The sequence below is a fragment of the Nelusetta ayraudi genome, unplaced genomic scaffold, assembly GCF_046127955.1.
Source record: "Nelusetta ayraudi isolate G7.1 ecotype Tasmania unplaced genomic scaffold, CSIRO-AGI_Nayr_v1 ptg000183l, whole genome shotgun sequence".
NCBI lineage: Eukaryota > Metazoa > Chordata > Actinopteri > Tetraodontiformes > Monacanthidae > Nelusetta > Nelusetta ayraudi.
The window spans coordinates 87,909-115,000 of record NW_027466232.1 but is presented as its reverse complement, the minus strand read 5'-3'; the positions used below and the strand labels follow the sequence as shown (position 1 = coordinate 115,000).

Sequence of the window (27,092 nt, the reverse complement as noted above, 5' to 3'; positions counted from 1 at the left end):
AGAGAAGAAGGAGGAGGAGGAGGAGGAAGAGGAGGAAGAGAAGAAGGAGGAGGAGGAGGGGGAGTGAGTTTGGGTGGCCTCAGTCAGATAGCATCTGTATGATCTAGCAATGTGCCTTAATGCTTCGAGGGATAGTCACAACACACACACACACACAGGCTGTATATACACAGTGTCACAGGGCCCATTTGTAGCGTCTAAGTGCTCGTCTTTGTAGTGCGTGGAATGTCCCCATAAAAGCGCACACACACACACACACAAACACACACACACACACACACACACACACACACACACACACACACACACACGGCACTTTTGTGCACTTTGATATGAGGTTCATCTAATTCCACTTCAAAGGAGGCATTAGGAGGACTGGAGGCTCGGATCGCATGTCGCCCTGCTGGATGGAAACACACACACACACGCACGCACACACACACACACACACACACACACACACACACACACACACACACACACACACACACACACACACACACACAGTGTTGCAGGTGTGTTGCAGTGGACAGAAGGTCGTCTGCTGAAACCTGTGACTTTGTTTTTGTTTCCTTTTTTAAAACTTTGCTTTTTATAACCACAGAAATGAACAAACTGCTTCTGAACACAGGAGCAGAGGACAGGAATGTGTGTGTGTGTGTGTGTGTGTGTGTGTGTGTGTGTGTGTGTGTGTGTGTGTGTGTGTCTGACTAACATTAACCTCAGACTAAACAAAAGCGAGGAGGCCAGCTGCTCTGACTGATGTGTTACTGGTGGCTGAGGAAGAGGAAGAGGAGGATGAACCTCCAGGGATGAAGACTCCCACCACCACCACCACCACCGACAGCCTTGTGATGGTGGTGGTGGTGGGAGTCTTCTCCTTCTTCTTCCTCTTCTTCTTCTTCTTCTCCTCCTCCTCCTCCTCCAGTACCTGGAAGCTGCAGTCCAAGTCTGTCCTTTACCACCAGCCATCTTTCTTTCTATTCTCGCTGATGCTAACACTAATGCTAATGTCGTTAGCCTCCAGGGAGTAAACCCACGGCGCCACACCGGGCCGGGCACGGCGGGCACTGCATCCTCTTCAGTCGGGCCAGTGATCTTGAGAAGCCCACTGGGCCCGGTGGGCCGGCGGTAAACATCGCTCACCGGCGCCCCCCGGTGGTGTACGTACTGCGTGGCTGGCTCGTGGTCACCGACTCGATGAAGTTCTGCGGCGTCATGTACAGCTGCCCTTCGTACTCCACCGAGCTGAACACGCGGAAGCGGTGCTCGTGGGCCGACATGTACACGTCCCCGTCCTCCAGGTCCGACACTCGCTCCTGCGCGCACACACACACACACACACACACACACACACACACACACACACACACACACACACACACACCTGCTTGTTAGTTTAGTTTCCTGATGGTTGACACTCATTGATTTGATTCAATCCTTGTCACAACCAAGCAGTCGCAGTAGAAGCTGGAGAGTCCAGTCCTGCCGTTCTTTTTTATTATTTATTATTTAGTCTCTAATCTAATCATTCTAAGCGTTGCAGCCTCAGCCACACTCCACATATTTCTTGATGCCAGTGTCGTTTAAAAAAAACTAAAAAAATCGTTGTAATGTCGTGTTATTCTATACCAGGCAAGGACAAACTACGGCCCGGGGGCCCATATGCGGCCCTGTCAAAGCTTTTTAAAAGGCCGAACTTGTAGAAATGATATTAATAGTCAGTCAGTCATCCAACTGCTGCTGCTCCGCTAGCCCCCCCCCCTCCCTCTGGCCACCCCACTGTGGCAGAGAGTTGACCCCCTGCTGGTCTACTTTGGTTCCTGCAGCTCTTTCTTTCTTCACTGTGTTCACACTGGACTTTACATCCAGCACTGAGCATGAGACCAATAAAGTTATTGAATCTTGAATCTCTTGATAGTGACAGGATTTATTTTTGGCCACACGGCCTGTTAGCGCTCTGTGCTATCATTAGCGCTGTGTGCTATCATTAGCGCTGTGTGCTATCATTAGCGCTGCTGCGTGCCAATGAGGACCAACTGAGGAGAGACTAACGTGAGCTCGTGGTCTGGCTTCAAGCTTCAGGCTACTGGAGCTTGAAGAGCTGCAGCTCCACCTGCAGCAGCAGCAGCAGCAGCAGCAGCAGCAGCAACCCAGATGAATAATTAGCAGTATATAATAATTACCAGAGTGTTTTTTTCCCGCTTCAAACCAGTTTTAGCCGCGGGGCTCCTGCAGCACAGGAGGATGTTGCTCCGCCAGCTCGGCTAACGTGCTAATGAGCAGAGCGAGTGGTGGAGCAGGGCTTTGAGGCCGCCTCCACCACAGGGGGAAACCATCTGGCCACTGGACCTGGAAGTCAGCATTCAGGAGGCGTTGCAGTAGAAACTGAGTGACTGAGGCTGAACGTCATCCCGTCGTCTTCCACACAGCTGCTTCTTCCTGTTTGTCGCTGCACTGCGATTGAATGAGCACAACTACCGAGAGATTTTGGTCAATTCCCAAATGATCTCAGTTTCTACTAACAGAAGAAGAGCAACCCCCCCTCCCCCCACCACCACCACCACCAACACCACCTCCTCGTCTTTCACTGGCTCCAATCTGCAGCAGTCACTTTGCACCAGTGGTTCTCAGCTGGTGGAGTCTGAGGACCATCATGTATATACACTATATATATATACATATATGTATATATAGTTACTCCATAAATATATTTTGTGACCCAATCAAAAAAGCTCCACGACCCACTTTTGGGTCCTGAGCCACCAGTTGAGAAACACTGCTCTTTTCCTATCCATTTCGCTGCATTGGTTGCTAGCAGTGTTGCGTTGTTTTCCTCTTTGCAGCTGATTTTCCTCCAGATCTGGTCGACCTCATTATTCCGCAGGATCCCGCCGCTGCCTCTAGTGGCCAACAGATGGCTACTTATCCCCCCCCCCCCCCCCCTTACCCCCCCGCTGGAGCCGTCGCACTGCCAACCCGGCCATCTCTCTGAGGCCACCGTGTGGTCCAATCAGAGGGCCAGTCAATGGAGCCACACAACACACACTTCTCTAGACGGAACTTCCCAGTCTGGCATCGAGCCGACCCACTCTGGAACTGGAACCGGGCCAAAAGCAGTTAACTGGGAAACTGCAGCTGATCTGCTGCTGCACACTTAGCAGTTAGCATCGGAATCGGAATCAACTTAATATCACTGAATGAAAGTGCTTGAAAACAAAGCTGAGCATCTATTAATATTCTTCAGATGTAGCGTGACGTGATTGGCTATTGATCAATCAATCTCTCGGCTGCCTGCAGCATCAAGCATCCGGGATGACGCTTGAACGCAACACACAACCATCAAATAGACTTTGTTTGATGTGAGGGATTTGTGGCCACTGTAGTGTTTATATTATGCACTGTTTTAGTGCTGCATCAGTGAAGCTTCTCAATTTGGGATCAATAAAGTACATCTATCTATCCATCCATCCATCTATCCATCCATCCATCCATCCATCTATTCATCCATCTATCTAGCTATCTATCTAGCTATCTATCCATCCATCCATCCATCTATTCATCTATCCATCCATCTATCCATCCATCTATCCATCCATCTATCCATCAATCGATCTATCTATTCATCCATCTATCTATTCATCCATCCATCTATCTATTAATCAAATGACATCACCATAGAACAAACAACTGGACCGACCACTGTGAGTCAGTGAGTCAGTGAGTCGTCATCTTTCGGTTCTTCACACCAACTGAACTGAACCTGCTGAAACCGCAGCGACTGCTAACCCAACTAGCAGGCTGCTAACCCAGCTATCAGACTGCTAACCCAGCTATCGGGCTGCTAACCCAACTAGCGGGCTGCTAACCCAGCTATCAGGCAGCTAACCCAACTAGCAGGCTGCTAACCCAGCTCGCCTACTGGCTAACTGTGAGTAAACACCAGACCACCGCCGTGCTCTCGTTTCAGCACCGGCACGTGCGGAGAGCGCCAACGTTCTGTTGTGCCTGGTGGTGCGCGTGCGCGCGCGCGCGCGCCTCCTCCCTCCAAAACCTCCCAAAACAGTGAGCAAAGTGTTTCCACTGGAACCAGTGACGTCAGCTTAAACCGCCTGGGAAATGATTGGAAAGAAAGAGAAGCAGCAGTGAATCAGCAGGACGACAGAGTGGAGCTGCTGCTGCAGCAGCAGCAGCAGAGGCTCCAGCACTCACACTGTCGAAAAATAAAAATGAAAATAGAAACTCAGCGCTTTCGTTTCAGCTGAGACGTTTCCACGACGTCGCTGTTTTTTTTTGTTTTTGTTTTTTTAAATCGCGGCACCGAGTGACGTCATCAGCACCAGACTCCGTTCAAACTAGTGTGGGGAAAATAAATAAATAAGTCCAGTCTTACCTTCTCCTTGGCTTCCACCACGGCCGGGATGGAGGCCAGCAGACCGCTGATGCTGCTGCGGGTCCGCGTCTCCCTGCTGCCGAACCAGCAGAGCCCCGCAGCTGCTGCTGCTGCTGCTGCTCCGCCCGCCGCCACACACACCCCGGCGGCCCAGCGCCTCCGTGGCCGCCCCGCCGCGGCTCCCTGCCCGCTGACAGAGCCGCTGCTCCGCACCGCTGCTGCTGCGGCTGCTGCTGCCCGGAGACCGAGCAGCGCCACCACTCTGCGGAGGGCGGCCATGACTGTCCCCACCGAGGCTGCTGCTGCTGCTGCTGTGATTCCAGGCTTCCAGTTAGCGTCCCGTGCCAAAGTATCGCGAGATGTCTCAAGTGGACGAGAGCGAGTTTTTTCATCACTACTACGTGACAAGGAAACTTCAGTGTGATGAACAATTTAGCACAGACATTGAGTACACACACACACACACACACACACACACACACACACACACACACACACACACACACACACAGTTGCACATCATGAAAAAAACACACACACACAAAGACTTGAGAGGATTCAGGAAGTCAGGAGTTACAGTTCGAGAGCAGCGACTTTCATATTTCTGCCAAGTTTAAAGATCTAATATTAAGACATAATTCTGTTAGTGGATGAAGTGGGGGAGAGAGGAGGAGGAAAGGAGAGGAGGGAAGGGAGGGAGGGAGGAAGGGAGGAAGGATAGGAGGAAGGAAGGGAGGAAGGATAGGAGGAAGGAAGGAAGGAAGGATAGGAGGAAGGAAGGAAGGAAGGAAGGAGAGGAAGGAAGGGAGGGAGGAAGGAAGGGAGGAAGGAAGGAAGGGTGAGTGTTATTATGCTGCGTATATTTGAACAGCTGCTGTTCATAGTCGGAGGTTGAAGATGAATACCAGACTGGATTCGTGCAGTTGTGTTGACCAACCATGTTGACACAGTGGTGTGTGATGAACTGGATCAGGGCTGTCCACTGCAGTTGGACAATGAGCTCAATGTAGAAGTATAATGACTGCACTGAGTATGATTCCCCTCCAGAGAAGCAATGAAAGACATTTACACACCTGTCACATGATTAGATTAGAATTTACCTGATGATTCAATATCTTTTTTTTAAATAGACCTCGATAAACAGATTTTCTTTTTAGCCCGATGTTGAACACAGGTCACAACCTGGTGCTGCAGTAAGAGGGAACTGATTTTAAATACATCATCTTCCAACATCTTCTACCACCACTGCTCCTGCACTCACAGCATCTTTCTTCCATACCAGGCGTGGGCAAACTATGGCCCGGGGGTCCCACATGCGGCCCGTTAAGCTTTTGAATGGGGCCATTAGGCCGAACTTGAAGAAATGACACCATTAGTCGGTCAGTCATCAAACAGCTGCATCTCCTCCATGTCTGCAGTGTTCAGAGTGGTTTCAATAAAGAGCCAAACACATTTTATGTTGCAACTTTGCTTTGCTTCATTCTAGCCCCACCTGTCTCACCAGTTGGTGGTTCTGGGGTAGTTCTAGATGATTCTGGGTCGTTCTCGATGGTTCTGGGGTGGTTCTGGGGTAGTTCTAGATGATTCTAGGTCGTTCTCGATGGTTCTGGGGTGGTTCTGGGGTAGTTCTAGGGTTGTTTGGGTGATCAAGCTGGTTCTGGGGTAGTTCTAGGGTTGTTTGGGTGGTTGTGGGTGGATTGAGGTGGTTTTGGGGCAGTTATAGATTATTCTAGGTCGTTCTCGATGGTTCTGGGGTGGTTCTGGGGTAGTTCTAGATGATTCTAGATCGTTCTCGATGGTTCTGGGGTGGTTCTGGGGGAGTTCTAGGGTTGTTTGGGTGGTCTAGGTGGTTCTGGGGTAGTTCTAGGGTTGTTTGGGTGGTTCTGGGTGGATTGAGGTGGTTCTGGGGCAGTTCTAGATTATTCTAGGTTGTTCTCGATGGTTCTGGGGTGGTTCTGGGGTAGTTCTAGGGTTGTTTGGGTGATCTAGGTGGTTCTGTGGTAGTTCTAGATTATTCTAGGTCGTTCTCGATGGTTCTGGGGTGGTTCTGGGGTAGTTCTAGGGTTGTTTGGGTGGTTCTGGGTGGATTGAGGTGGTTCTGGGTTGATTCTGGGTGGTAGGTCACCAAAACACTCCATCCATCTGCTGCTGCTCCGGGTCCCTCTGTCACCTTTTACAACCCACTGTGGCCCCACCAGTCAAAGGGTTTCCCCCTCCTGGTCTAGACAGTCCAGTGGTGGTTCTGGGGTGGTTCTAAGTCAAACTATCAAACTGCAATCTATACGTTTTTCTTCCTATGAGGTCACTCTCCAAAACACTCCATCCATCTGCTGCTGCTCCGACTCCCTCTGTCACATTTTTAGAAGCCACTGTGGCCACACAAGTCAAAAAAGTTAGAGGCCCAACCTTTGACCTTCAGTGAAGGACAAAGCGAGTCGAGGCCTCGACACGCGGTGGGACGTCAGTCTTTTGTTTTTCTTCCTTCAGTCGAGGGTCATCGTGGCCACAAAGTTTCTCTGGGCAGGTTCCCAAGGATGAAAGGGGGAGAAAGGAGACAATATCAAAGAGATATCAAAGAGATATGAAAGATGAACTCCTCCTTCAAGTGTCTCCGTGCAGGACTAGCGCTCACCTGATGGGGCTTTTCTCACCTCTTTGATGGTTGCAGAAGAAAGGAGGGAGGGAGGGAGGAGGTGTGGCGGCCTATGTCACCTGTTCACACATGAAGCAGCAGCGCCGCGGTGGAGGTGGAGGAGGTGGAGGAGGTGGAGGAGGAGGAGGGGGTTCAACCTCGGCCCCATTTAGCCTCCAGTTTGAAAAGACATCAAACGGAGGCAATCACAAACCCACCGGGCTTCAAATGGGAGGAATTAGAAGGTTCATGAAGGCCATTAAGCTCTTAATGTGTCGCTTTGATATTCTCATTTCTGTGCCGACTGCAGAGAATTTTCCCTGATGGTGATAACAGTGGAGGAGGAGGAGGAGGAGGAGTGAAAACTGGAACATCTGTTTGGTTTCAGCATCTTTCACTACCAGAAGCCTTTCACTGTTCTCCACTGTTCTCCACTGCTCTCCACTGTTCACCACTGTTCACCACTGTTCTCCACTGTTCATCACTGTTCACCACTGTTCTCCACTGTTCACCACTGCTCTCCACGGTTCTCCACTGTTCTCCACTGTTCATCACTGTTCTCCACTGTTCTCCACTGTTCATCACTGTTCATCACTGTTCTCCACTGTTCATCACTGTTCTCCACTGCTCTCCACTGTTCATCACTGTTCTTCACTGCTCTCCACTGTTCATCACTGTTCTCCACTGCTCTCCACTGTTCATCACTGCTCTCCACTGTTCTCCACTGCTCATCACTGTTCTCCACTGTTCATCACTGCTCTCCACTGCTCTCCACTGTTCATCACTGCTCTCCACTGTTCATCACGGTTCTCCACTGTTCATCACCGTTCTCCACTGTTCTCCACTGTTCATCACAGCTCTCCACTGTTCTCCTCCCTTCATCACCGTTCTCCACTGCTCTCCACTGTTCATCACTGCTCTCCACTGTTCATCACTGTTCTCCACTGTTCTCCACCGTTCATCACGGTTCTCCACTGTTCATCACCGTTCTCCACTGTTCTCCACTGTTCATCACAGCTCTCCACTGTTCTCCACCCTTCATCACCGTTGTCCACTGTTCTCCACTCTTGGCTCATGGAATAAAGTCTTCATGTCTGTGTCCAATGATCAGCCACCTCCTCCTCTACTTGCTTTACTGTCATTCACCTGCCAACACTCTTGTACACACTGCAATCATCACAATCATTGTGTGTCAGTGAATTACTGAATGCATTGGAACAGGGCCATGCCCTAATAACAATAATAATAATAATAATAATAATAATAATAATAATAATAATAATAATAATAATAATAATAATGATAATAATAATAATAATAATGTCTCTCTCTGCTTGATGGAGCCAGATTGTGTTCACAAAAATAACATTTTACGCAGCAGTTAAACTACCGTCCAGATGGTCCCCCTCCGCCCCCCCCCCGCCCCAACACTTCCATCATTATTATTTATGACCCGTAAATTAGAAACTCGCCCCCCCCCCCCCCCCGACACCCCCATCCCAATGGAGCGGATTGATTGATCCGAGTCGCCTGCAGCTGATCAGTTCCTCACTGACACATTGGATATTGATCGGGGGTGGTGGGTGGGGGGGCTCGGGGGAGGAGGGGGTGGGGGGGGCAGAATGAAGACGTCAACTCCAATCACCATTCACTGCATGTGACCACTTTCCCAGGGTCACATGACTCCCACCCGCAGCTGTCACTGGCTGCTGCTGCTGCTGCTAGGTGAGTGACGCCTGCTATCCTACTGCAGGTTTGGAGAGGTGTGTGTGTGGGGGGGGTCCCCCCACCCCAAGGGTTATAACCCCCCACCACCACCATCACCACCACTCACCCACCCACTCATGCAGCCACAAAGTGACGAGCCAATGGGAAGGCAGCAGCAGCAGCAGCAGCAGCAAATGCATCAGTGGATTGGTAGCCTGGAGGTTATTAATGTGTGTGTGTGTGTGTGTGTGTGTTTTGTCAGGAGGAGGGGGTTCTAGCTGCGGTCTGGGGGAACTCCAGCGGTCCTTGAAGGCAGCACTGAGAAAGTCCCGCTTTGAAAACGAATCATCAGGAGCTTTAAATCCCTGAGAATGACAGAGTTCACATTAGATCAGATTAGATCAGATCAGATCAGATTAGATCAGATTAGATATGCAGACAGCTGTAAACCCAAACATGTCGCTGTAAATGTAAATATCTGGGGTTTTTTTTTCATTTTATACCCTACAAATGTTTTGTTATTCTTTATTGACTCAATTCTATTGATTGATATAATTTCCATCTTTGCACTGTACAGTTGCTGTCATTTCCCCACTGTGGTATTAATAACGGCCTTCTATTCTATTCTATTCTGCTTTACTGTCACTGCACATGTCACAAGTCCGGAGCAAATTAGCAGTGAATCCAATGCAAATGTCCAGTACGTACACACATTACATTACACATGATATCCTGCAACTCTGCTGTGGTTGTTTGTTGGATGGATTTCAGTGTTCTTCTCACTGCTGGAATTACTGTGGAGCTTTTTGGTTGTCTTGTTTTTTTTATTAGTGATGCAACCGTGTAGTTTCCCAATCTGGGATCAATAAAGTACATCAATCTATCCATCTCTCTCTCTCTCTCTCTCTCTCTCTCTCTCTCTCTCTCTCTCTCTTTCTCTATCCAGTGTCAAGGTGCTGCACTGCTACCTGCCTCCTGGCACATCAAACAGGTCCAACCCCCCCCCCCCCCCCTCCAAACCTCTTAACTCCGCCCCCCCCCCCCTTTTCCCTGGTTGTCGTTATAACACCCCCCCCCCCCCCCCACCCCCACGCCCCACTTTGAAGCACGTGCGCGTCTCCTATGATTGCTCTCAGACCACATGACAAGAGGAGGAGATCAGAGATCAATGAGGCGGGATTGACAGTCAAGTGATGCCGTTTGCACAGGTGTGTGTGTGTGTGTGTGTTACATAAAACAAGGGAGGCAATAAATCAACAGCTGAGTGCGAAAATTACGCAAATGGGGGTTTTCCTGCGCGGCACCTGAGTCACGAGGGGGAGGGGCTGTAAAGACCAATGGCAACATCTCTCTCTCTCTCTCTCTCTCTCTCTCTCTCTCTCTCTCTCTCTCTCAGCAGAGTTGCTGCCAGTTGATTCACCGAACGATATTAACTAAATAAATGACTGCTGCTTTGGAACCAAGAACAGCAGCAGCAGCAGCCACAGCCGTGGTGGCGGCGGTGGGTGGGAGATCCAGTCCAGTCAGTCATCCACTGTGGAGGGGCGTCACTCGCCCGCGGCGCAATATTTGCATTAAAAATCAGGGAACACGTGGGAAATTTCCATATAGTGCAGTGAGCTGCTGCTGCTGCCGCTGCCGCTGCAGGAGCCGAGAGAGAGCGCAGTGGAGCTGCCGCAGACATAAAAAAAAAAAAAAAAAAAAAAAATCCGAAGTCAATTGAGGGGAGTGTGTGGGAGTGCGTGCGTGTGTGTGAAAGAGAGAGAGGAAGAGAGAGAGTGAGGCAGCGCGTAAAGGGGCGGAGAGAGAGGAGGAGGAGGGAAGGAGGGAAGGAGGGATGAATAAAAGCAGCGGAGGGGTGGAGGCAGAGGACAGGCGGGCTTCTACCTGCTCGCACCAACAGCAGCTGCCAGTCGCTCCCAGTGGGATCCTGGACTAGAGCAGCGCCGCCGACCAGGACCACCGAACCTCCTCCTCCTCCACTCTTTCAGTTCACGTCTTAAATTGCATTTTTTTTTTTTTTCTTTTTTCTTTTTTTTTTTTTCATTTTGGGTGAACTTTCTTGCGCTTCTATCCGGACACGCACAGCGGACCGAGGCTCCCATCACCAGGACCGCTACTCGGATCCCGGACCACCTTCTTCACCTCCTCCCCCTCCCCCTCCCCCTCCGGGGAGCCTCTCTGTGATGGGGGCAGTGGCCGGGGTCGGGAGCTTCTCCAGCGGATTCCTGGACAGCTTCGGCCCGGTGGGCTCCCAGTTCGTGCTCACCCCCGCCGGGCCGGCGGACTACAGCTCGGTGACGGGACTGACGATGCTGGGGGGCGGCGTGGGGCGGCAGCAGCAGCAACAGCAGCAGTTACAGCAGCAGCTCCAGCTCCAGCAGCAGCAGCAGCAGCAGCAGCAGATGGTCTCCTCGGAGCGGCTCTCCCGCAGCCTGGCCAACCTCAGCCACCTGCAGGGCATCCTGAGGCGGCGGCAGCTCTACTGCAGGACCGGCTTCCACCTGGAGATCCGAGCCGACGGCACCGTGCAGGGCACCAGGACGGACCACAGCAGGTTCGGTACGGAGCCGCAGCATCACCACTCCATGTAATGTTCGTGTACTGTTCGGGCTCCGGCGGGTCTTTCACCACGATGGCTCCGCTGAGGCCCGCAAGATAGAATAGAAGGCGTGAAAGTCACGTGGAGGAAATGTGCAGAATGACAGCGAAGGAAGAGCAGAGCAAAGAGGAGAAGAAGAAGAATTATAGGAAGTCAACAGAAATAAAGACATAGATAAAAAAAAAAAAAAATCATTTATAAGTAAGAAGAAAACCTGAAAGGTGGAAACCATTGAACCGGAAAGTGTGTGTGTGTGTGTGTGTGTGTGTGTGTGTGTGTGTGTGTGTGTGTGTGTGTGTGTGTGTGTGTGTGTGTGTGTCGGTCAGGGACTCTGCTTCGATTGGCTTGAAGCGATCTTCTTCTTCTGAGGTGTCAAACCGGGGCCTCTTGCTGGACACCAAGCAGCGGGAGCAGTGGAGCAGAGAGCAGGAGATCAGGAGGTGGAGCACTGAGACATGAACAGCCAATCAGCAATCACTTCCACAACATCAGGCCAGAGAATCACCGCTCCACTGTCATCACTCAGAGGCAGCTCCAGCTTCAGGCAAATCCCAATCAGCAGCAGGAAGCTGCGAGTGTGGCAGCTTCCTGCTGCAGAAACACTGCAGTCCAAGCAAAGTTAGTTCCATGCAAGGAGGAGAAGGAGGAGGTGGAGGAGCAGGAGCAGGAGCAGGAGCAGGAGCAGGAGCAGGAGCAGGAGCAGGAGCGCCTTGAGGGGAAGAGTGTTTGCATTTCCTGGCCCAGATTGAAGTGGTGTATTATTTTGTTACAGCAGCTCCATCTGCAGGCGTCAGAGATCAGAAGCAGGTCTTCCTCCTCCTCCTCCTGCTCCTGCTCCTCCTCCTCCTCCTCCTCTTTTGGCTCTTCACTCGTTCCAAACACTGAGAGGAGGATGTGACTTTGTAGCCAGAGGGCCGCTGCACATTCCCAGCTGCTGCTGCTGCTGCTGCTGCTGCTCCCTGTCAGGTTCTGTCGAGTCACTTTAAAGACTCTTGACTCTTTTATTTGGAGCCTTTTGAACGATTCAGCAAATGAATCTGTAGGCGAGAGGCTGCAACCTTTGAAAAAAAAAATAATCGATGTTTAAACCCAAACTTACACATAAACAAGTTGGATGTGATTACTATTGAGAAGTGGTAGAATATTAGAATTAGAGCAGTGTGTGTGTCTCATTGACTGGGATCAGAAGGTCTTCGTTCATGCCACACTGGGCTGCGTCTTGCCTGCCTGGTGTTGCTGTAACAACTGCTGCTGTGTCTGCAGGCATCCTGGAGTTCATCAGCCTGGCGGTGGGCCTGGTCAGCATCAGGGGGGTGGACAGTGGCCTGTACCTGGCCATGAACAGCAAGGGGGCCCTGTACGGATCGGTGAGTCTCCACGTCCTGTCCCTGTCGCGCCACTGACGGCCAGCAGGTGGCACATGTCTGACTACCTCACTACTACACTCCCTCAGTGGTGGAGTCCGCAGCTATGCGCTGCAAAGCCACAAGAGAAGGTCCTGAATTACCGTAAAATCTGTAAAAAAAAACAAAAAAAACAACAACGCATCACTGTTTTTTTTTACACAACCTTCAACTTTCCCGTTTGAAATTGTGATAAAAAATGATGTTTTATGTTGTGATGTGTTTGAGCGAATCAGCTGCTGCTGTAGCGTCGCTGCAGAGAACTGATTGCACTGGATTGATGAAACTTAGACGTGTTAATTAATCTATTAATTTTTCTTTATTTTAACAACTCTGTCTTGCGACTGTACTGACTCCTCCCACCTCCTCCCACCCCCTGCAGGCGCGGCTCTCCGCCGAGTGCGTCTTCCGGGAGCAGTTTGAGGAGAACTGGTACAACACCTACTCCTCCAACATCTACCGCCACGGGGAACGAGGCGCCTTCTACTTCGTGGCGCTCAACAAGGACGGCAGCTCCCGCGACGGGACCAGGTCCCGGCGTCACCAGCGCTTCACCCACTTCCTGCCGAGGCCCGTGGACCCGGATAGGGTCCCCGAGCTCTACAGGGAGGTCCTGAGCCAGAGCTGAGGCCCGGCCCGTCGGGTCAGGGGGAGGAAGAAGGAAGGAGGAGGGAGAAAGACAGAAAAAAGGAGAAGGCCTTTCTTGGAAAAGCAAATCCGAGCAAGCGCACCCCTGCAGTACCGACGACTGCCAACAGGGGGGGGGGGGGGTGAGAGCTCCTCTGGGCGCCCGCAGCAGCAGCGGGACGACAGGAGGCGAGCGCTGCTGCTCACAGCTGGCATGGCTGGATGAAGGAGAGACCCTCACTGTGTGTGTGTGTGTGGGGGGCGGGGGGGGGGGGGGCTTTAACTCAACTGGTGCTGCTCTTCCTGGAGAAGCCAGACGCCCACTGACAGACACGGAGGCAACCTGAGCCCCTCGCTGTCGCCCCCTTTTGTTGGACTAAGCAGCAGCAGACACTCGAGCGGCACCCGACCCCCCCCCACCCCCCACCCCACGGACCCCCACCACCACCACCACCACCTGTGAATGGCAACCTGCTCATTCAAAGTGCATGAAAGCAGTGCAGGGTGTGAGATTTAATGACCGACTGCTCGTAGCTTCTCTTTTTCTGATGATAATTCTCATTCTCATTGTAAAAGCTGTGGCCCAGGATGAGACTCAGCATTCCCACGACCGCTTAAATTATTAAAACATTTACCCACAAGACGGCCGTGCGGCTGGTTTACACAGGAAGGTAGTTTAATGCACTGCAGAGAAGCCACGTCAGCTGAGAGAGAAGATGGAGAGATGGACTGCAGCACTGAGATGGGTGGATGGTGGATGGATGGATGGATGGATGGATGGATGGATGGATGGGTGGATGGATGGATGGATGGATGGATGGGTGGGTGGGTGGATGGGTGGATGATGGATGGATGGGTGGATGGATGGATGGGTGGATGGATGGATGGATGGATGGATGGATGGATGATGGATGATGGATGGGTGGGTGGGTGGATGGGTGGATGATGGATGGATGGGTGGATGGATGGGTGGGTGGGTGGATGGATGGATGGGTGGATGGATGGGTGGATGGATGGGTGGGTGGGTGGATGGGTGGATGATGGATGGATGGGTGGATGGATGGGTGGGTGGGTGGATGGATGATGGATGGGGATGGGTGGATGGATGGGTGGGTGGGTGGATGGATGGATGGATGATGGATGGATGGTGGGATGATGGATGGATGGATGGATAGATGATGGATGGATGGATGGATGGATGGCTACTGCTGGAGGAAAGAAAGAAAAACTCCAAAGACAGATGCTGCTCTGAAAATGTGACTTTTTTTTCTATACGAAATGCATGAGAGAAACAACCAGAGGAGGAGAAGATGGAGGAGAAGAAGATGGAGAAGTGACGGACTGGCTGGAGTTTTTTTTTTACCGCAGACGTTGGACAGATGTTGGACAGATGTTGGACAGACAGATGTTGGACAGATGTTTGACAGACAGATGTCAGACAGATGTTGGACAGATGTTGGGCAGATGTTTGACAGACAGATGTCGGACAGATGTTGGACTACCGTGCGGTTCTGCTGGGACTAGTGGAGCCCAGCGCAGAAGAAGAAGGAAGCAGCAGAGGCGCACGTTCACATTCTGGATGATTATTTATGACTCGTTCATTTCCTTGGACATACAGTATATATTTATTTCATATATTTATTTATTTTGAGAATATATATTTTTGCAGGTATGAGATGAAAAAAAAAAGAAAAAGAGAAATAAAGTGAAGAGCGTCCGGAGAGAAGGAGTCCCGTTTCCCTTCATTCACTCCTGTGTCTTTCTGCTGAAGTCACTTTGACTCTCTTTGTTTTTAGTTGTGTGTGTGTGTGTGTGTGTGGGGGGGGGGGGGGGGGGGGGCTGAGAGAGCATCAAAATATGTGACGAGGCAGCAGCGCCAGATGTTGACAGACGACGGCAATCAGAGCAGCGATTGACAGGGCGAGCGTGCGACCGCAGCCTTTCATCCTCCCTCCGTCATCATCATCACCCCGTCTGTCTGTCTGTCTGTCTGTCTGTCTGTCTGGCTGGATGGCTGAGTCACGCCCCCTTCGCATGGCGTCTGTCGCTGAGCAGGCCAGACGTCACTCACATTAGGAGACCCACAAAGTCTCTGGGCGGAGTCCCAGGATGAGAAATGAAGGAAGAATGGGGATGAACTCACTGTGGTGGACCGGACCAGGTATCTGTATTGGACCGGACCTGGTATCTGCGCTGTCTTCATTAGATTTAAGCTCTTTTTTTTTTTAGGTAGACACAAAAGGTCAGGAGGTCGTTCTTGTCTTATTTAACGTCACACATTTAATCTCATATGTGGGGAAACTGCGACCGCTGCTCCGCTGACAAAATACGCTAATGCTAATGGAATGAAATTTATTAGCATGCTAATAAACGAGTCCAACAAAAATGATTTGTTTTGGCTTCTTGTTTGTAGCTTTATAATGACGACGCCGGGAGGCGGGGGCGCCGACCAAGTACGTACATGGGAGAGGTGCTTGGAGGAGGCGGTCCTTAATGTGGACTGAGCTCGCATTCTGTTCGCACGTCCGTGACCAATGCGTTTTCATGCGATGCGACCACCAAAACCACCTCCCGAGGTGGTTTTGGTGGTCGCATGACAAAACGGATTTGGAGTGTTTGCACTTGGTTACTTCCTGTGTTTTTTGCCGATCAGAATACGAAAAACGCACGAAATGACCGAGTGCAAACAGCGCCTGAGTTTCCTGGCGGTGCAGCGACATCGGATTTTTTAACCCAGAATCGTTTGCGCGCATGGAGGGGAAGAAAGACATCCGTCTTCTTCATGACCCGTTCTCCGGTTTTTAGGATGGCAGGGGGGTTCCTGGATCCAATCAAGGGTGGGGGGCAGATGGTAAACAGCGGACAAATCGACCCAGCGTGCAAACCAGACACGGTGAGGACATCCTGAAAACAAAGAAAAATGGGAATCCAACCCGCAACCTTCTCTCTGCATGACGACAGTCGCCACTCACTGAGCTAACAGCATCACACCACCATCACCACCACCATCACCACCACCACCACCACGACAAACAAGCAACCAACCAAACCGTAGGCCTGGACTCTTCTTGCCATCTCCATGGATGAGGTGGAAGAAGAAGCCCAGCGGCCTCAGCAGAACCTTTCAGACCTGTGGTTGCCTGCTGCTGCTGCTGTTGCTGCTGCTGCTGCTGCAGTCTCAGGACATCGCTGTCTGTCCTCCCCCTTAATCATGAGGTGGCGTGGCGGCACCACAACACAACACAACACACAGCAAATAGCAGCGAATGATGCAGCAAACCACAGTCAGACGCCCCCTACGGGCCGGCCCCCTTTAGAACAGCTGCTGTCTCCTTCAAGCATCTCCTGCATCACACCATCGGCTTCCCAACACTGCCTTTTCATGTCCTGCAGCTGCACCGTCAGCCTGCATCAAGCGCTGCACACTTCCATGCAGCAGCACCTTGCAAACAGCGTCCAATCAGAAGCCACCTCTGCAACCCAGCGGGGGGGATACAATGTGTCTGGTTGAAGACACAGCTCAGTGCAGCCGCTCTGATCCGCTGGTGCGGGCGCCGGCCGGGGGGGGGGGGGTCTGAGCAGGACTGAAGGGGGCCGAGTAGTACTGGGAGGGGAGGGGGGGCACCGAGCAGTATTGAGGGAGGTATGAGGGGGGGCCCAGGTGGGTTGGGGGGCCCAGCAGGACTGAAGGCGGCGCTGAGGGGGGCTGAGGTGGGGAAAGATGGGGTTGGGGGGCTGAGCGAGGGGACATCAGACGGACGGTGGCACCTGAGTACCAGCATGGAGCTGCCAGGGATGGAGTGATGGCTGAGCGGGAAGAGAGAGAAGGGGGGGGGGGGGGGTTGGTGAAACATGAAAGTTTGCAAGAAAACAGGTGGGTTTCAGGTGAGGGGGGTGAGGGGGGGGGGGCATGTGGGTTCTCAGTATTGTCGGCCTGTCAGGTTACCGTCTCACTCTTTGATCTGAGTGTTTGCAGGCAGCAGCGGAGGGTGGGGGGGGGGGGTGAGGGTCGTGGTGGTGGGGGGGGTGATGTTTACGTGAGTCAAAGTGACGGCGTGGATTCATGTTGGTACAAATTCTGCCTGTGTGATCTGTGGATCTGTGTGAAGGTGAGCCAGGGGTTCTCCTGACTAGAGGCTGTCTGACTGATGTGTGTGTGTGTGTGTGTGTGTGTAGGGGTGTGTACTCTGGGGTTTTCCACTCTCTGGTTAGATCTTCCTCGCTGGCTGGGAGGTGAAACTTCACAGCAGAAGTGATTTCTCAGGAATATTTCACACTGATGAAGCTGAAGATCAATAATAATAATAATAATAATAATAATGATCACTTCTCTCTCCTGTGTGTGCGTCACTCCTCTCACGCCCACACGCTCTCAACCCACCCGGCTATGGTGCCTCATCACCGGGGGAGCAAGCGTTGCAGGCAAGGCCGTACCAGCGGAGACCAAGACCAAGAAAAGCTCCTCACCCTGACCCTGAGGGTGACCCAGAAGAAGAAGAAGAAGAAGAAGAAGAAGAAGAAGAATCAACGCAGCTTTGCTTCTACAAAGATTAGCATTAGCATTAGCATGGACGCTTCAGTAACAGACGGGAGGAGACCGGGTCAGAGAATCAGGCGCTGTTCTTTTTTTTCTAGACAAAAACATTCAGCAGCATTTCTCAAACCAGCAGTCTTGCATGTGTGTGTGTGTGTGTGTGTGTGCGTGTGTGTGTGTGTCTCTTCTAAAATGCAGGTGTAGAAGCTGGTGATCTCTGGCGGTACACATCCACACAGGTGTTCTTCCTGCAGTCGTCAACACACACCCCTACACACACACACACACACACACACACACACACACACACATACACACACACACACACACACACACACACACACACTCAGCAGAGCACTCACTGTCTCTCAGCGCCGCCATGTTTGGGACGAACGGCGGTGACTCAGCCACGGTGAATTCAGAGCGTGAAGAACAGAATGCCGAGGTCCTGCCGGGCTTCAGGGAAGTTCTTCTCAGACGCCGATGACCTCACGCTGTCGCTCCACTCACAAGTGACTCAACCTCCGACTCTGACGTAGTTTGCCGTTCCACCGCTCGCACGCACACGGACACACACACACACACACACACACACACACACACACACACACACACACACACACACGCTTTGCACTGGGCCTTGAAATAAAAGATACTCCTGGTCTGTGGAACTCCGGCACTGTTGCGTGGATTGGAGAGGAGTTACAAAAAAAGACATTTCACCACCAGAGGGCAGAGTGTTGCCCAGAACACCGCGAGAATAAAAAATAAAATATGAACAGCTTGGCTACAAATGCATGAACTTGAACACGAGTTTCTCGATGAAGCGCAGTACAGTAAGAGTCATGTGGTTTTCCTGCCCTTAGAACTGTTCTCATGTGAGAACCTCCACAGATCAACCAGGGTCCCAGTCGCTCCCAGTTTAGCTGCCATCTTGCACCAGCATATTTCTAAGGAAGCCTGGTGTGGACAATCCACACTGCCCGACAGTTGAGTGTTTGGTTTTAGACTGAACGCTAGGGGGCACCCTCAAAACAAACCCACCAAGTAGGAAGAAGAAGAAGAAGAAGAAGAAGGTGGATCAGGTACCCGGCAAAGCTCAGCAGGGGGTCTCCATAATGACACACTGGAGCGCTAACATTGCTACGTGACAATATCTATTGTTAGCATTTCAGCTCGCTACACGTCGTCGGATCGATGGTGACTGGGGGGGAACCTGCTAACCTGAAGCTAGCATTGTGGCTAACAGCTCTCGCGCAGGGACAGCAACTGTGGGTGCGAGGAGTCCCACTGAGTGGAAGCTTCTCTGGTCAGCGCCTCCTGCTGGACGCTAGAAGGAAGGTCCCTGGAGGTTCGAGACGGGGTCCGACTGCTGGCATGCGTGTCCGAGCCAAACGCCGCCAGCAGGCGATGGGGAAAGAGTCGGATATAAAAACACTCATCTGTTCTGAGATGGCAGTGTAACCCTATTATGCATCAATCCCAAATTAATTGGCCTCACGTTGAAGCCGTCTCAGCCTCTTTTCAAGGAAACAGCGCCGACTCAATTTTTTTGGCTGGGCACGACATTTCCTGTGGAATTTCAGATTAAATGTCTATTTAAATCTTTTTTTGGGGTCAAATTTAGTAAAAACAGGGGGGTGGTACAGAGGGGACAAAACTGAAAAAAAGCACCGCAATTCGCTGTTCCTACTTCAAAATCTGGAAATATTACACAACTGGTTTTGCTTGGCTTGCTTTTATTTTTCTTGATTGTGTTCATGCAGATTTTGAAAGGGAAATTAATAAATAATTAATTTATCCTTTTTTGGATGCGTCTTCACTGTAGTTTCATGGCAGGATACAATTCTACCCAGTGGAGAGAGCAGTGTAGTCTCTCTCTCTCTCTCTCTCTCTCTCCCCCTCTCCCTCTCTCTCTCTCTCTTTCTCTCTCTCTGAGAGTGATTGATGGGCGGTGCCAGACGGACCCGGGCGGCGCTGCTGGATGTTTCTCCACCCTGTCATCATCAGGAGCAGGAACACGTTGCCGAGCAGAAGGCAACCTGCTGCAAATACCCGGCTAACTACCGTCTCTCTCTCTCTTTGTCCGTCAGCTCTCATCCGCACGCCGCAAAATTACAACACGCGACGTGCCGCAGGAAATGTGATTTTCTTTTGAAAAAAAAAAAAAAAAAAGAGGAGGAGTTTGAAGTCACTTCCTGTTGGGCTCAGCGGTCCCAGGGACGGCTGCTCGATTGCAGCGACGCCTCAAAAATCCTCGTGCTTCGCATTAGTGTAGGCCCACCGTAGTTTACTGGCAAGCTCGAGAGAGAGAGAGAGAGAGAGAGAGAGAGAGAGAGAGAGAGAGAGAGAGAGAGAGAGAGAGGGAATGGGGGGGGGGCCCTTTAACGGCCCACTAAGCAGACAACACGCTAACACAATACTTTTTATTCATTAATGTTATTATTATTATTATTTTGGCTTAACGGTTGATCCATCCAGAAATATTCACTCGCTAATCATTTCAGTCTTGTCGCACAAAGCCCCCCCCCCCGCCCCCACTAGGCCCTTTGTGCGACGCCCAGTTGTGCAGTTGTGCAGTTGTGTAGAGTTGCCCCGCTTGATTTGACTGGATTTGGCTGCGACGCGCTGCGCTGCTGCCGGTGGTCAGACTTTGCGCTGCACCTGCTGCTGCGGCCTCGCCGTGTTGTTTCAGAACCGCCGTGGCGGGATGGATTTGAATGGGACGAGGTCGCCGCCGCAGCAAAACGCACACGAGACTCACAACCGTGAGACTCACGACAGTCACGATAAGAGCAGAGTTTCAAAATAAAGGAAGAAAGAAAGCCCCGAACGGATGGAAAGGAGAGGGTTTGACCCAGCGACTCGGTGCCGATCCGTGAGGTCAACGTGAGAACAAAGCGATGTGATTGGCTGAAGGAGGGCAGAGGTGAAGAGAGACAAGTGTGAGGTCTTTGGAACGGGCTCACAAAATAAAAGCCATACTTATGAAATTCCCCATTGAACTGTTGCGAAGATCGTCGGCCGTCACTCTGGTCGGAGCTCGTCCGGCCACCTAGAGGAGGACGGAGGCACAGAACATTTTGGCCATAAGTCTGCATTTCCGTCGCTCTATTTTATATATTGCGTCTCCTCCTCCGTCCAATCGTAACGCGCCCCTCTCACTGGTCAGTCGACTGGTCACGTGACCCCGCCCCGCACGAGGCCACCCAGTAAAGTGTTGCCATGACAACTTTAGCGATATTCCTCCATACGGAGGCGTCTGGAAAACCTCCTGATGAGATGAGAACCTTTCCAAGCTGAGCAGTTTTGTTTTTTTTATCATGGCCATGTTCAGGTTTGGTGCAGTGCTAGCTAGCTAGCGGTGCAGTGCTAGCTAGCTAGCTAGCGGTGCTGGGAACGCCTCGGCGCTCCGTCCAATCAGACACGAGGCCGCTCGGACGAAGTGGGAATTGGTTGTTTTTTTTGTTTTTTTGTTTTTTTGCAACAAGCCCTCTGTGATGTCACCGAGGGCTCCTGACTGCGGGATGTCAGCCGTGCGCGTCTCTTGTCTCACCCTGCACGGCCGCGTTGCCCTCGTGCTGCGCGGCCCCATTGTGGTTCTGCTACGGCCGCCGACGTCCTGCAGGGATCAATAAAGAACTGCGACCACGAGGGTTGGGAAATGTGTGGGAATCTGTCGAGGACTTTCCAAAGAATATTGAAGGGCAAAATATTTCATCATTATTATTATTATTAAGGACAAAATGATTGAGTTGTGATGCAGTGGAGTGCTTTTGTTCCTTTATGGTCGCTGCATCAGGAATATTCATCAGTAAATATCACCTGCAACAGTCACCACATTTACACACAATCCAGCATTTCTTTTCTGCGGCAGTGTACAAGTGTGTGTGCGTGTGTGTGTGTGTGTGTGTGGGGAAAGGGGGGTGGGGGGGGGGCTGCAGTGTGTAAATCCCCCCCAGCAGCCTCCTGCTGGAGACTCAGCACAGCACACAGCAGTTCAATAACAGCCAGAGTGATTTTTATTATCAGCCTTCACGGGGAGTCCAACACCAGTGGGACACACACACACACACACACGCACACACACGCACGCACGCAGGCGCGCGCACACACACACACACAAACACACACACACACACACACACACACACACACACACACACACACACGGTGGGTGGTGGTGGTGGTGGAAGTAATTAAAGCAAGTGGAGCCAAATTGAAGAATATTGAACTCATCTCTCACTGGCTGTCGATGGATCAGCGGCCAAGTGCTATCGACCAGCGCACTGTGTGTGTGTGTGTGTGTGTGTGTGTGTGTGTGCGTGTGTGTGTGTGCGTGTGTGTGTGTGTGTGCGTGCAAGCGGAGGAGAGATGGAGGTGGGGTGGAGGAAAAAGGAGGCTTGGAGGACGACAAAAGGAAAGAAAAGAGGGCGGAGCCAGCGAGCCCTCTGCTGGAGCGAGAAGCTAATTTTATATTTTGCTTCTCTCTTTCTTCTTCTACTTGTCTTTGTTTCAGTTGTTGATTTTGTTCAATTCCTCTTCTTCTTCTTCTTCTTCTTCCTCCTCCTCCTCCTCCTCCTCCCCCTCCCCCCCCCCCCCCCCCCCCCGCTGGAATCCCTCCATCCTCCATCTTGCCAGCTGCTACTGTTGCAACCAGCGCTAACGATTTGAACGTTACCGCACCCCTCCCCCTCCCCCCGGCCCCTCCCCTTCTCCTCCCCCAGTAGATTAGCGGATCAATGAAAGTGTGTTTGTTTGCGCGTCATTGTTGGAAAGACGCTGTGTGTGTGTGTGTGTGTGTTTAAAGCCCTAGAGATGATGCGGGGGGGTGAAAAAGAAAAACGACAAAAAGGCAGGATGACAGCCCCCCCCGCCCCCCCACCCCCTCCCCCCTCCCCTGCACGGCCACCAGGGGGAGCAGCAGAGCCGTATGGATTTTTTCAGAATAATCGTTGGAAATTCTCCACCAGGTCTCGACATGACAAATGTGTGTCAAGCACCAAGTCGTCAATGGCTGCAGGAGAAGAACGCCTGCTTGCCCCCCCCCCCCCCACACACGTCTGTCTGATGTGAATTCAATTGCAGCAGTATTGATTATCTCCTATTTGCAATCAATCTGGAGAGAGATTCTGCATCCAAGGTGCCTCCTTCCTCTCCAATGCTGAGCCTAGCCTAGGCTAGCCTAGGCTAGGCTCAGCCAAGCCTAGCCAAACCTAGCCTAGCCCCTTCTGCTGCTTTTCCCTACTAGCATTGAATAATACACAAATATGATTCATTTAAAAGAACCGTTGGTTTTTTTCAGTGAACGACCTGAACCGGATCCACATTGTCATTGTAGGAGCGACATTCCCCCCATTAGCTCGAGGCTAATGGGGGGTGGGGGGGGGGGGGCATTGTTGAGCTCCCAATCAAATCCATGACAATCACTTAAACAATAATAATAATAATAATAATAATAATAATAATAGAGATAACAACGCTAATATGGATAATAACAATGCTTTGATCAAGCGTTGCTCAAGAGTTTCGATTCAAACAGGAAGCCGCGCCCCCTGAGGCTGCGTCAGGATTGGCCGTCAGGATTTATGATCATCATAACAGAGGAAGAAGCTGTTTAACCTCACTGACAGCTCCCACTGAGCTGCAGTGCTGCCATTAGACCAGCGCACCCAAGAGGCAACACACACACACACACACACACACACACACACACACACACACACACACACACACACACACACACACACACACACAGGCCAACGCAGGTCCCAGCATGCAGCTCAGCAGCTTCAGCAGGGACGGCCTATCAAAGCACTGCGTTCCTGTGTGTGTGTGTGTGTGTGTGTGTGTGTGTGTGTGTGTGTGTGTGTGTGTGTGTGTATGTGTGTGTGTTAGAGCGCTCCCAGCTGGGCGAGGTGTGAACAGCGGTCAGGCTGCAGAGTCTAAAAAACACGATGACTTCACTTTGCTCTTTTGTTTGCAAAAAAGAGGAGGATTAATATTGCACGCGCACACACACACACACACACACACACACACACACACACATCGACTCAGGTATGGATGCTGTCAGCGCAGACACACAACCTGTGTGTGTCTCTACACAACTTGGTCAAGTCTCTCACCAAAGACCAAAAACTACACACTGGTGAAGCAACAACGAGGAAGCAGCCGGTGAGACACAGGCTGCGTCTCAGTCCAGGCTCTGCATCCTTCCAAGGCTGCATCTGAAAGGAAGTTGCATCACAGCACTGCGTGAAGGCTCCTCCCACTTCCCAGAAGTCAGAAGGACGCTCCAAATGCCCCCTACTGTTACCAAGGCTGCACCGCTACTATCCTTCACCTCCTTCTGTATCCCAGGATGCTTTGCGTGCTGCTGCAAAGCATCCTGGGATCCTGGGAAGTCGGCTGAAATTAGCGCCATCTACTGGCAAAGACACAACGTAGAAATTTAAGTATTGAAATTTCACATCAAATATTCAGTTTTTAACGCAGGGTTTTTACTTATTTGAATATCCAACCAACCAATGGTTAGCTTGATGCTATGAAAACGTCACTTCCGGGGTTGGCCAGCAGGGGGGGAACGGCGGTGACGCAACCAGGAAATACACAGAAGGCTAGACCGTCCCGTGTGGTTAGCAGGGAGGCGGGGTTTGGGTCGGTCCTTCTGGGCCGGGTCCTTGGGAGGACGCTTCCTTCAGAGGGAGGACTCTTCCTTCCAAGGATGCAGACCCTGGATTGAGACAATGAGTCCAATCCACCACCACCACACACAGACCAGGTGTGGCGGAGCAGCAGCAGGTGGATGGAGGGTTTTGGTGAGCCACCTAGTTTGCCCAGGCCTGGTCCAGCCCAACAACAACAACAACACACAACTACAAGCGATGATTCTATTGGTACCAAGTCCAACGTCTTGCCAGCCCGGTTTGTCTGCAGAACTCCTGGATCATGAACCCAGGTTGGTCTTTGCAGGGATCGGTCCAACTGTAGGCTCCCAAGAGATGTTGACTAGATGAATGAACGACTTGCAGATGACTTTGCACAAAGACTTGGACAGCAGCGTGGTGGGCCGCACATGGGCCCCCCCGGGCCATAGTTTGCCCATCCACACACTCAGCGCCTAGCGGCTAACGGCTAACGGCTAACCCTGTGTAAACTTCACACGGAAACAACAGGGACCTCTTAAAAAACTACCAGTGGACCAAGTCAGTGACGGCAAAGCACATCTCCCAGTGTGTGTGTGTGCGTGTGTGCGCGCACACACCCTTGTGTGTTTGGGTGTGTGTGTGTGTGTTTACGATGTTACACGTCGCCGCGATGTTTAATTATTATTGCCATTCACTGTTGGAATGACTTGCCGGGGCTTTGAAGTCTCTCTGACGCGACTGCGGCGCTCGACCGCTTCCATCTCGTCGACTCTCCACCGCCTCGCTGAGTGACGCAGCCGGAGCTGCAGCAGCTGTTTGCAACCAACACCGGTACTGCGGTGTGACGGTGTGTTTAGCGAGCAGCAGCAGCAGCAGCTGCAGCTGCAGCCGCAGGGGCTGCATTTGACTTTTATGTGGCTGTGTGTGTGTGTGTGTGTGTGTGTGTGTGTGTGTGTATCCATCCAACCACTTCCAAGACACTCTGACCTGCTGTGTAGCAGCGGCAAGTTGTTTACACCCGCATGTGCGCAGGTAAGCACTCGCACACTTCTCGCACTCACACACACACTCACACACACACACACACACACACACACACACACACATACACACACACACACCTTTTATCTTTGACCTTGGAAAGGTTTCTATTGACTCAGTGCTCATTTTAAAAAGCAGCAGCAGTTCAGTTGGTGATGAACTGATTGTTGCGTGGCAGTTCCTCAACCTGCCACTAGGAGGCTCTGAAAACTTTCCATTTGGAATTTGGCCCAATTTCCATTTCTCTTTTTTATCGTTTTTTTTTTTCCACCCCCCAAACACTTAGCTCTTGGAATTGATAGCGACGTTCCAATAGCAGTAGCACCAGTAGAGTACTTGCATTTCAGTACTCACTGATACTGACAGCGAGTACTTAACGAGGCCATTACACATTATCAAATGACTCTCATGTACTGTACACAGATATACAACTGGTATCGGTGTCATGGTATCGGCAGGTATTTCACAAGTACCAGTAGAGTATTCAACCCCAGTATCGGTACCGATGCCAGACACTGATATCGGTATCGCTTATCGTACCGATATCGGTACGGTACTGGTATCGGTACGCTGACCCGTACCGATACCAGAACGGAAAATGTATTTGTTCTGTGATCGGCATCTTTTGTCTGCCCAGTCAACAGCCATCTGAGCAGCAGCAGCCTGGGGCAGGTTGTGGGTTCGATGCCCAGCTGGGTTTTTGACAACTGCGTCCGATTTTCCCTCCAAAAAAAAATTAAAAATCTTAATTCTCCGAATGGAAAGTTTGCCGGGAAATTCAAACCCGAGTTGCAACCGAGCAGGAATTTTCCAAAATAAAGCGTTAAAATATATAAAATTACCATTTATTTTGAAAAATGTTTAACAACTCAACCTGTTGTGTGTTTTTTGTTTGGAGTTGTTTGTACTTTTTAAAAGCAGCTGCTGTGTTGTGGAGCCTCGCTGCTCTGAATCCAGGCTGATCCTGCCCAGCTGGAGAGGCCGAGTCCAGACACGTCCACACACACACACACACACACACACACTTATTGTGTGTGTGTGTGTGTGATTCTTGTGCGCTTTAATCGCTGAAAAGGAACACACGGACCCACACAAGTTCACACACATAGTGACAGGTGGGCTTTGCATATTGCAGTACACGTGTTGTAGGTGTGTGTGTGTGTGTGTGTGAACACACCTTCAAAGAGGGCCCTGGATGTGCCATCCGACTTCAAACACGGATATAAGGACACATACATACACACACACACACACACACACACACACACACACACACACACACACACACACCAGCTGTTTCTCTCTTCACAAATTCTTTGATGTTTCTACTTTTCCACCTTACCTGAATCGCTGCCTCCCAATTTTAAATGCGCGCGCGCGCACACACACACACACACACACACACACACACACACACACACACACACACACACACACACACGTTCTTTCTCTCGCTGTAGCAGAATCGACTCCAAATGTTTGTTTGTCTGGTTGGGAGGCATC

General features: G+C 51.2%; 2 protein-coding genes across 2 annotated transcripts in view; one reads left to right on the top strand and one right to left on the bottom strand.

Annotated features, from left to right (window-relative positions):
* Positions 1 to 4,701, bottom strand: part of LOC142881162 (calcium uptake protein 3, mitochondrial-like) — a 12,297-nt gene extending 7,596 nt beyond the window's left edge. Inside the window, exons 1-2 of the mRNA XM_076015250.1 lie at positions 4,394 to 4,701; positions 1,172 to 1,319 (exon numbers count right to left, since the gene is read on the bottom strand). Coding sequence (XP_075871365.1) covers positions 1,172 to 1,319; positions 4,394 to 4,672 — 427 coding nt within the window. The 5' untranslated portion in view covers positions 4,673 to 4,701. The remainder of the gene's footprint in view (positions 1 to 1,171; positions 1,320 to 4,393) is intronic.
* A 6,071-nt stretch (positions 4,702 to 10,772) lies between these two features.
* Positions 10,773 to 13,493, top strand: LOC142881160 (fibroblast growth factor 9-like). Its single transcript, XM_076015249.1, has 3 exons — positions 10,773 to 11,294; positions 12,598 to 12,701; positions 13,120 to 13,493. Exons 1-3 carry the CDS (start codon positions 10,919 to 10,921, stop codon positions 13,363 to 13,365), a joined length of 726 nt encoding a protein of 241 aa, XP_075871364.1. The 5' UTR covers positions 10,773 to 10,918; the 3' UTR covers positions 13,366 to 13,493.
* Positions 13,494 to 27,092: the final 13,599 nt, after the last annotated feature.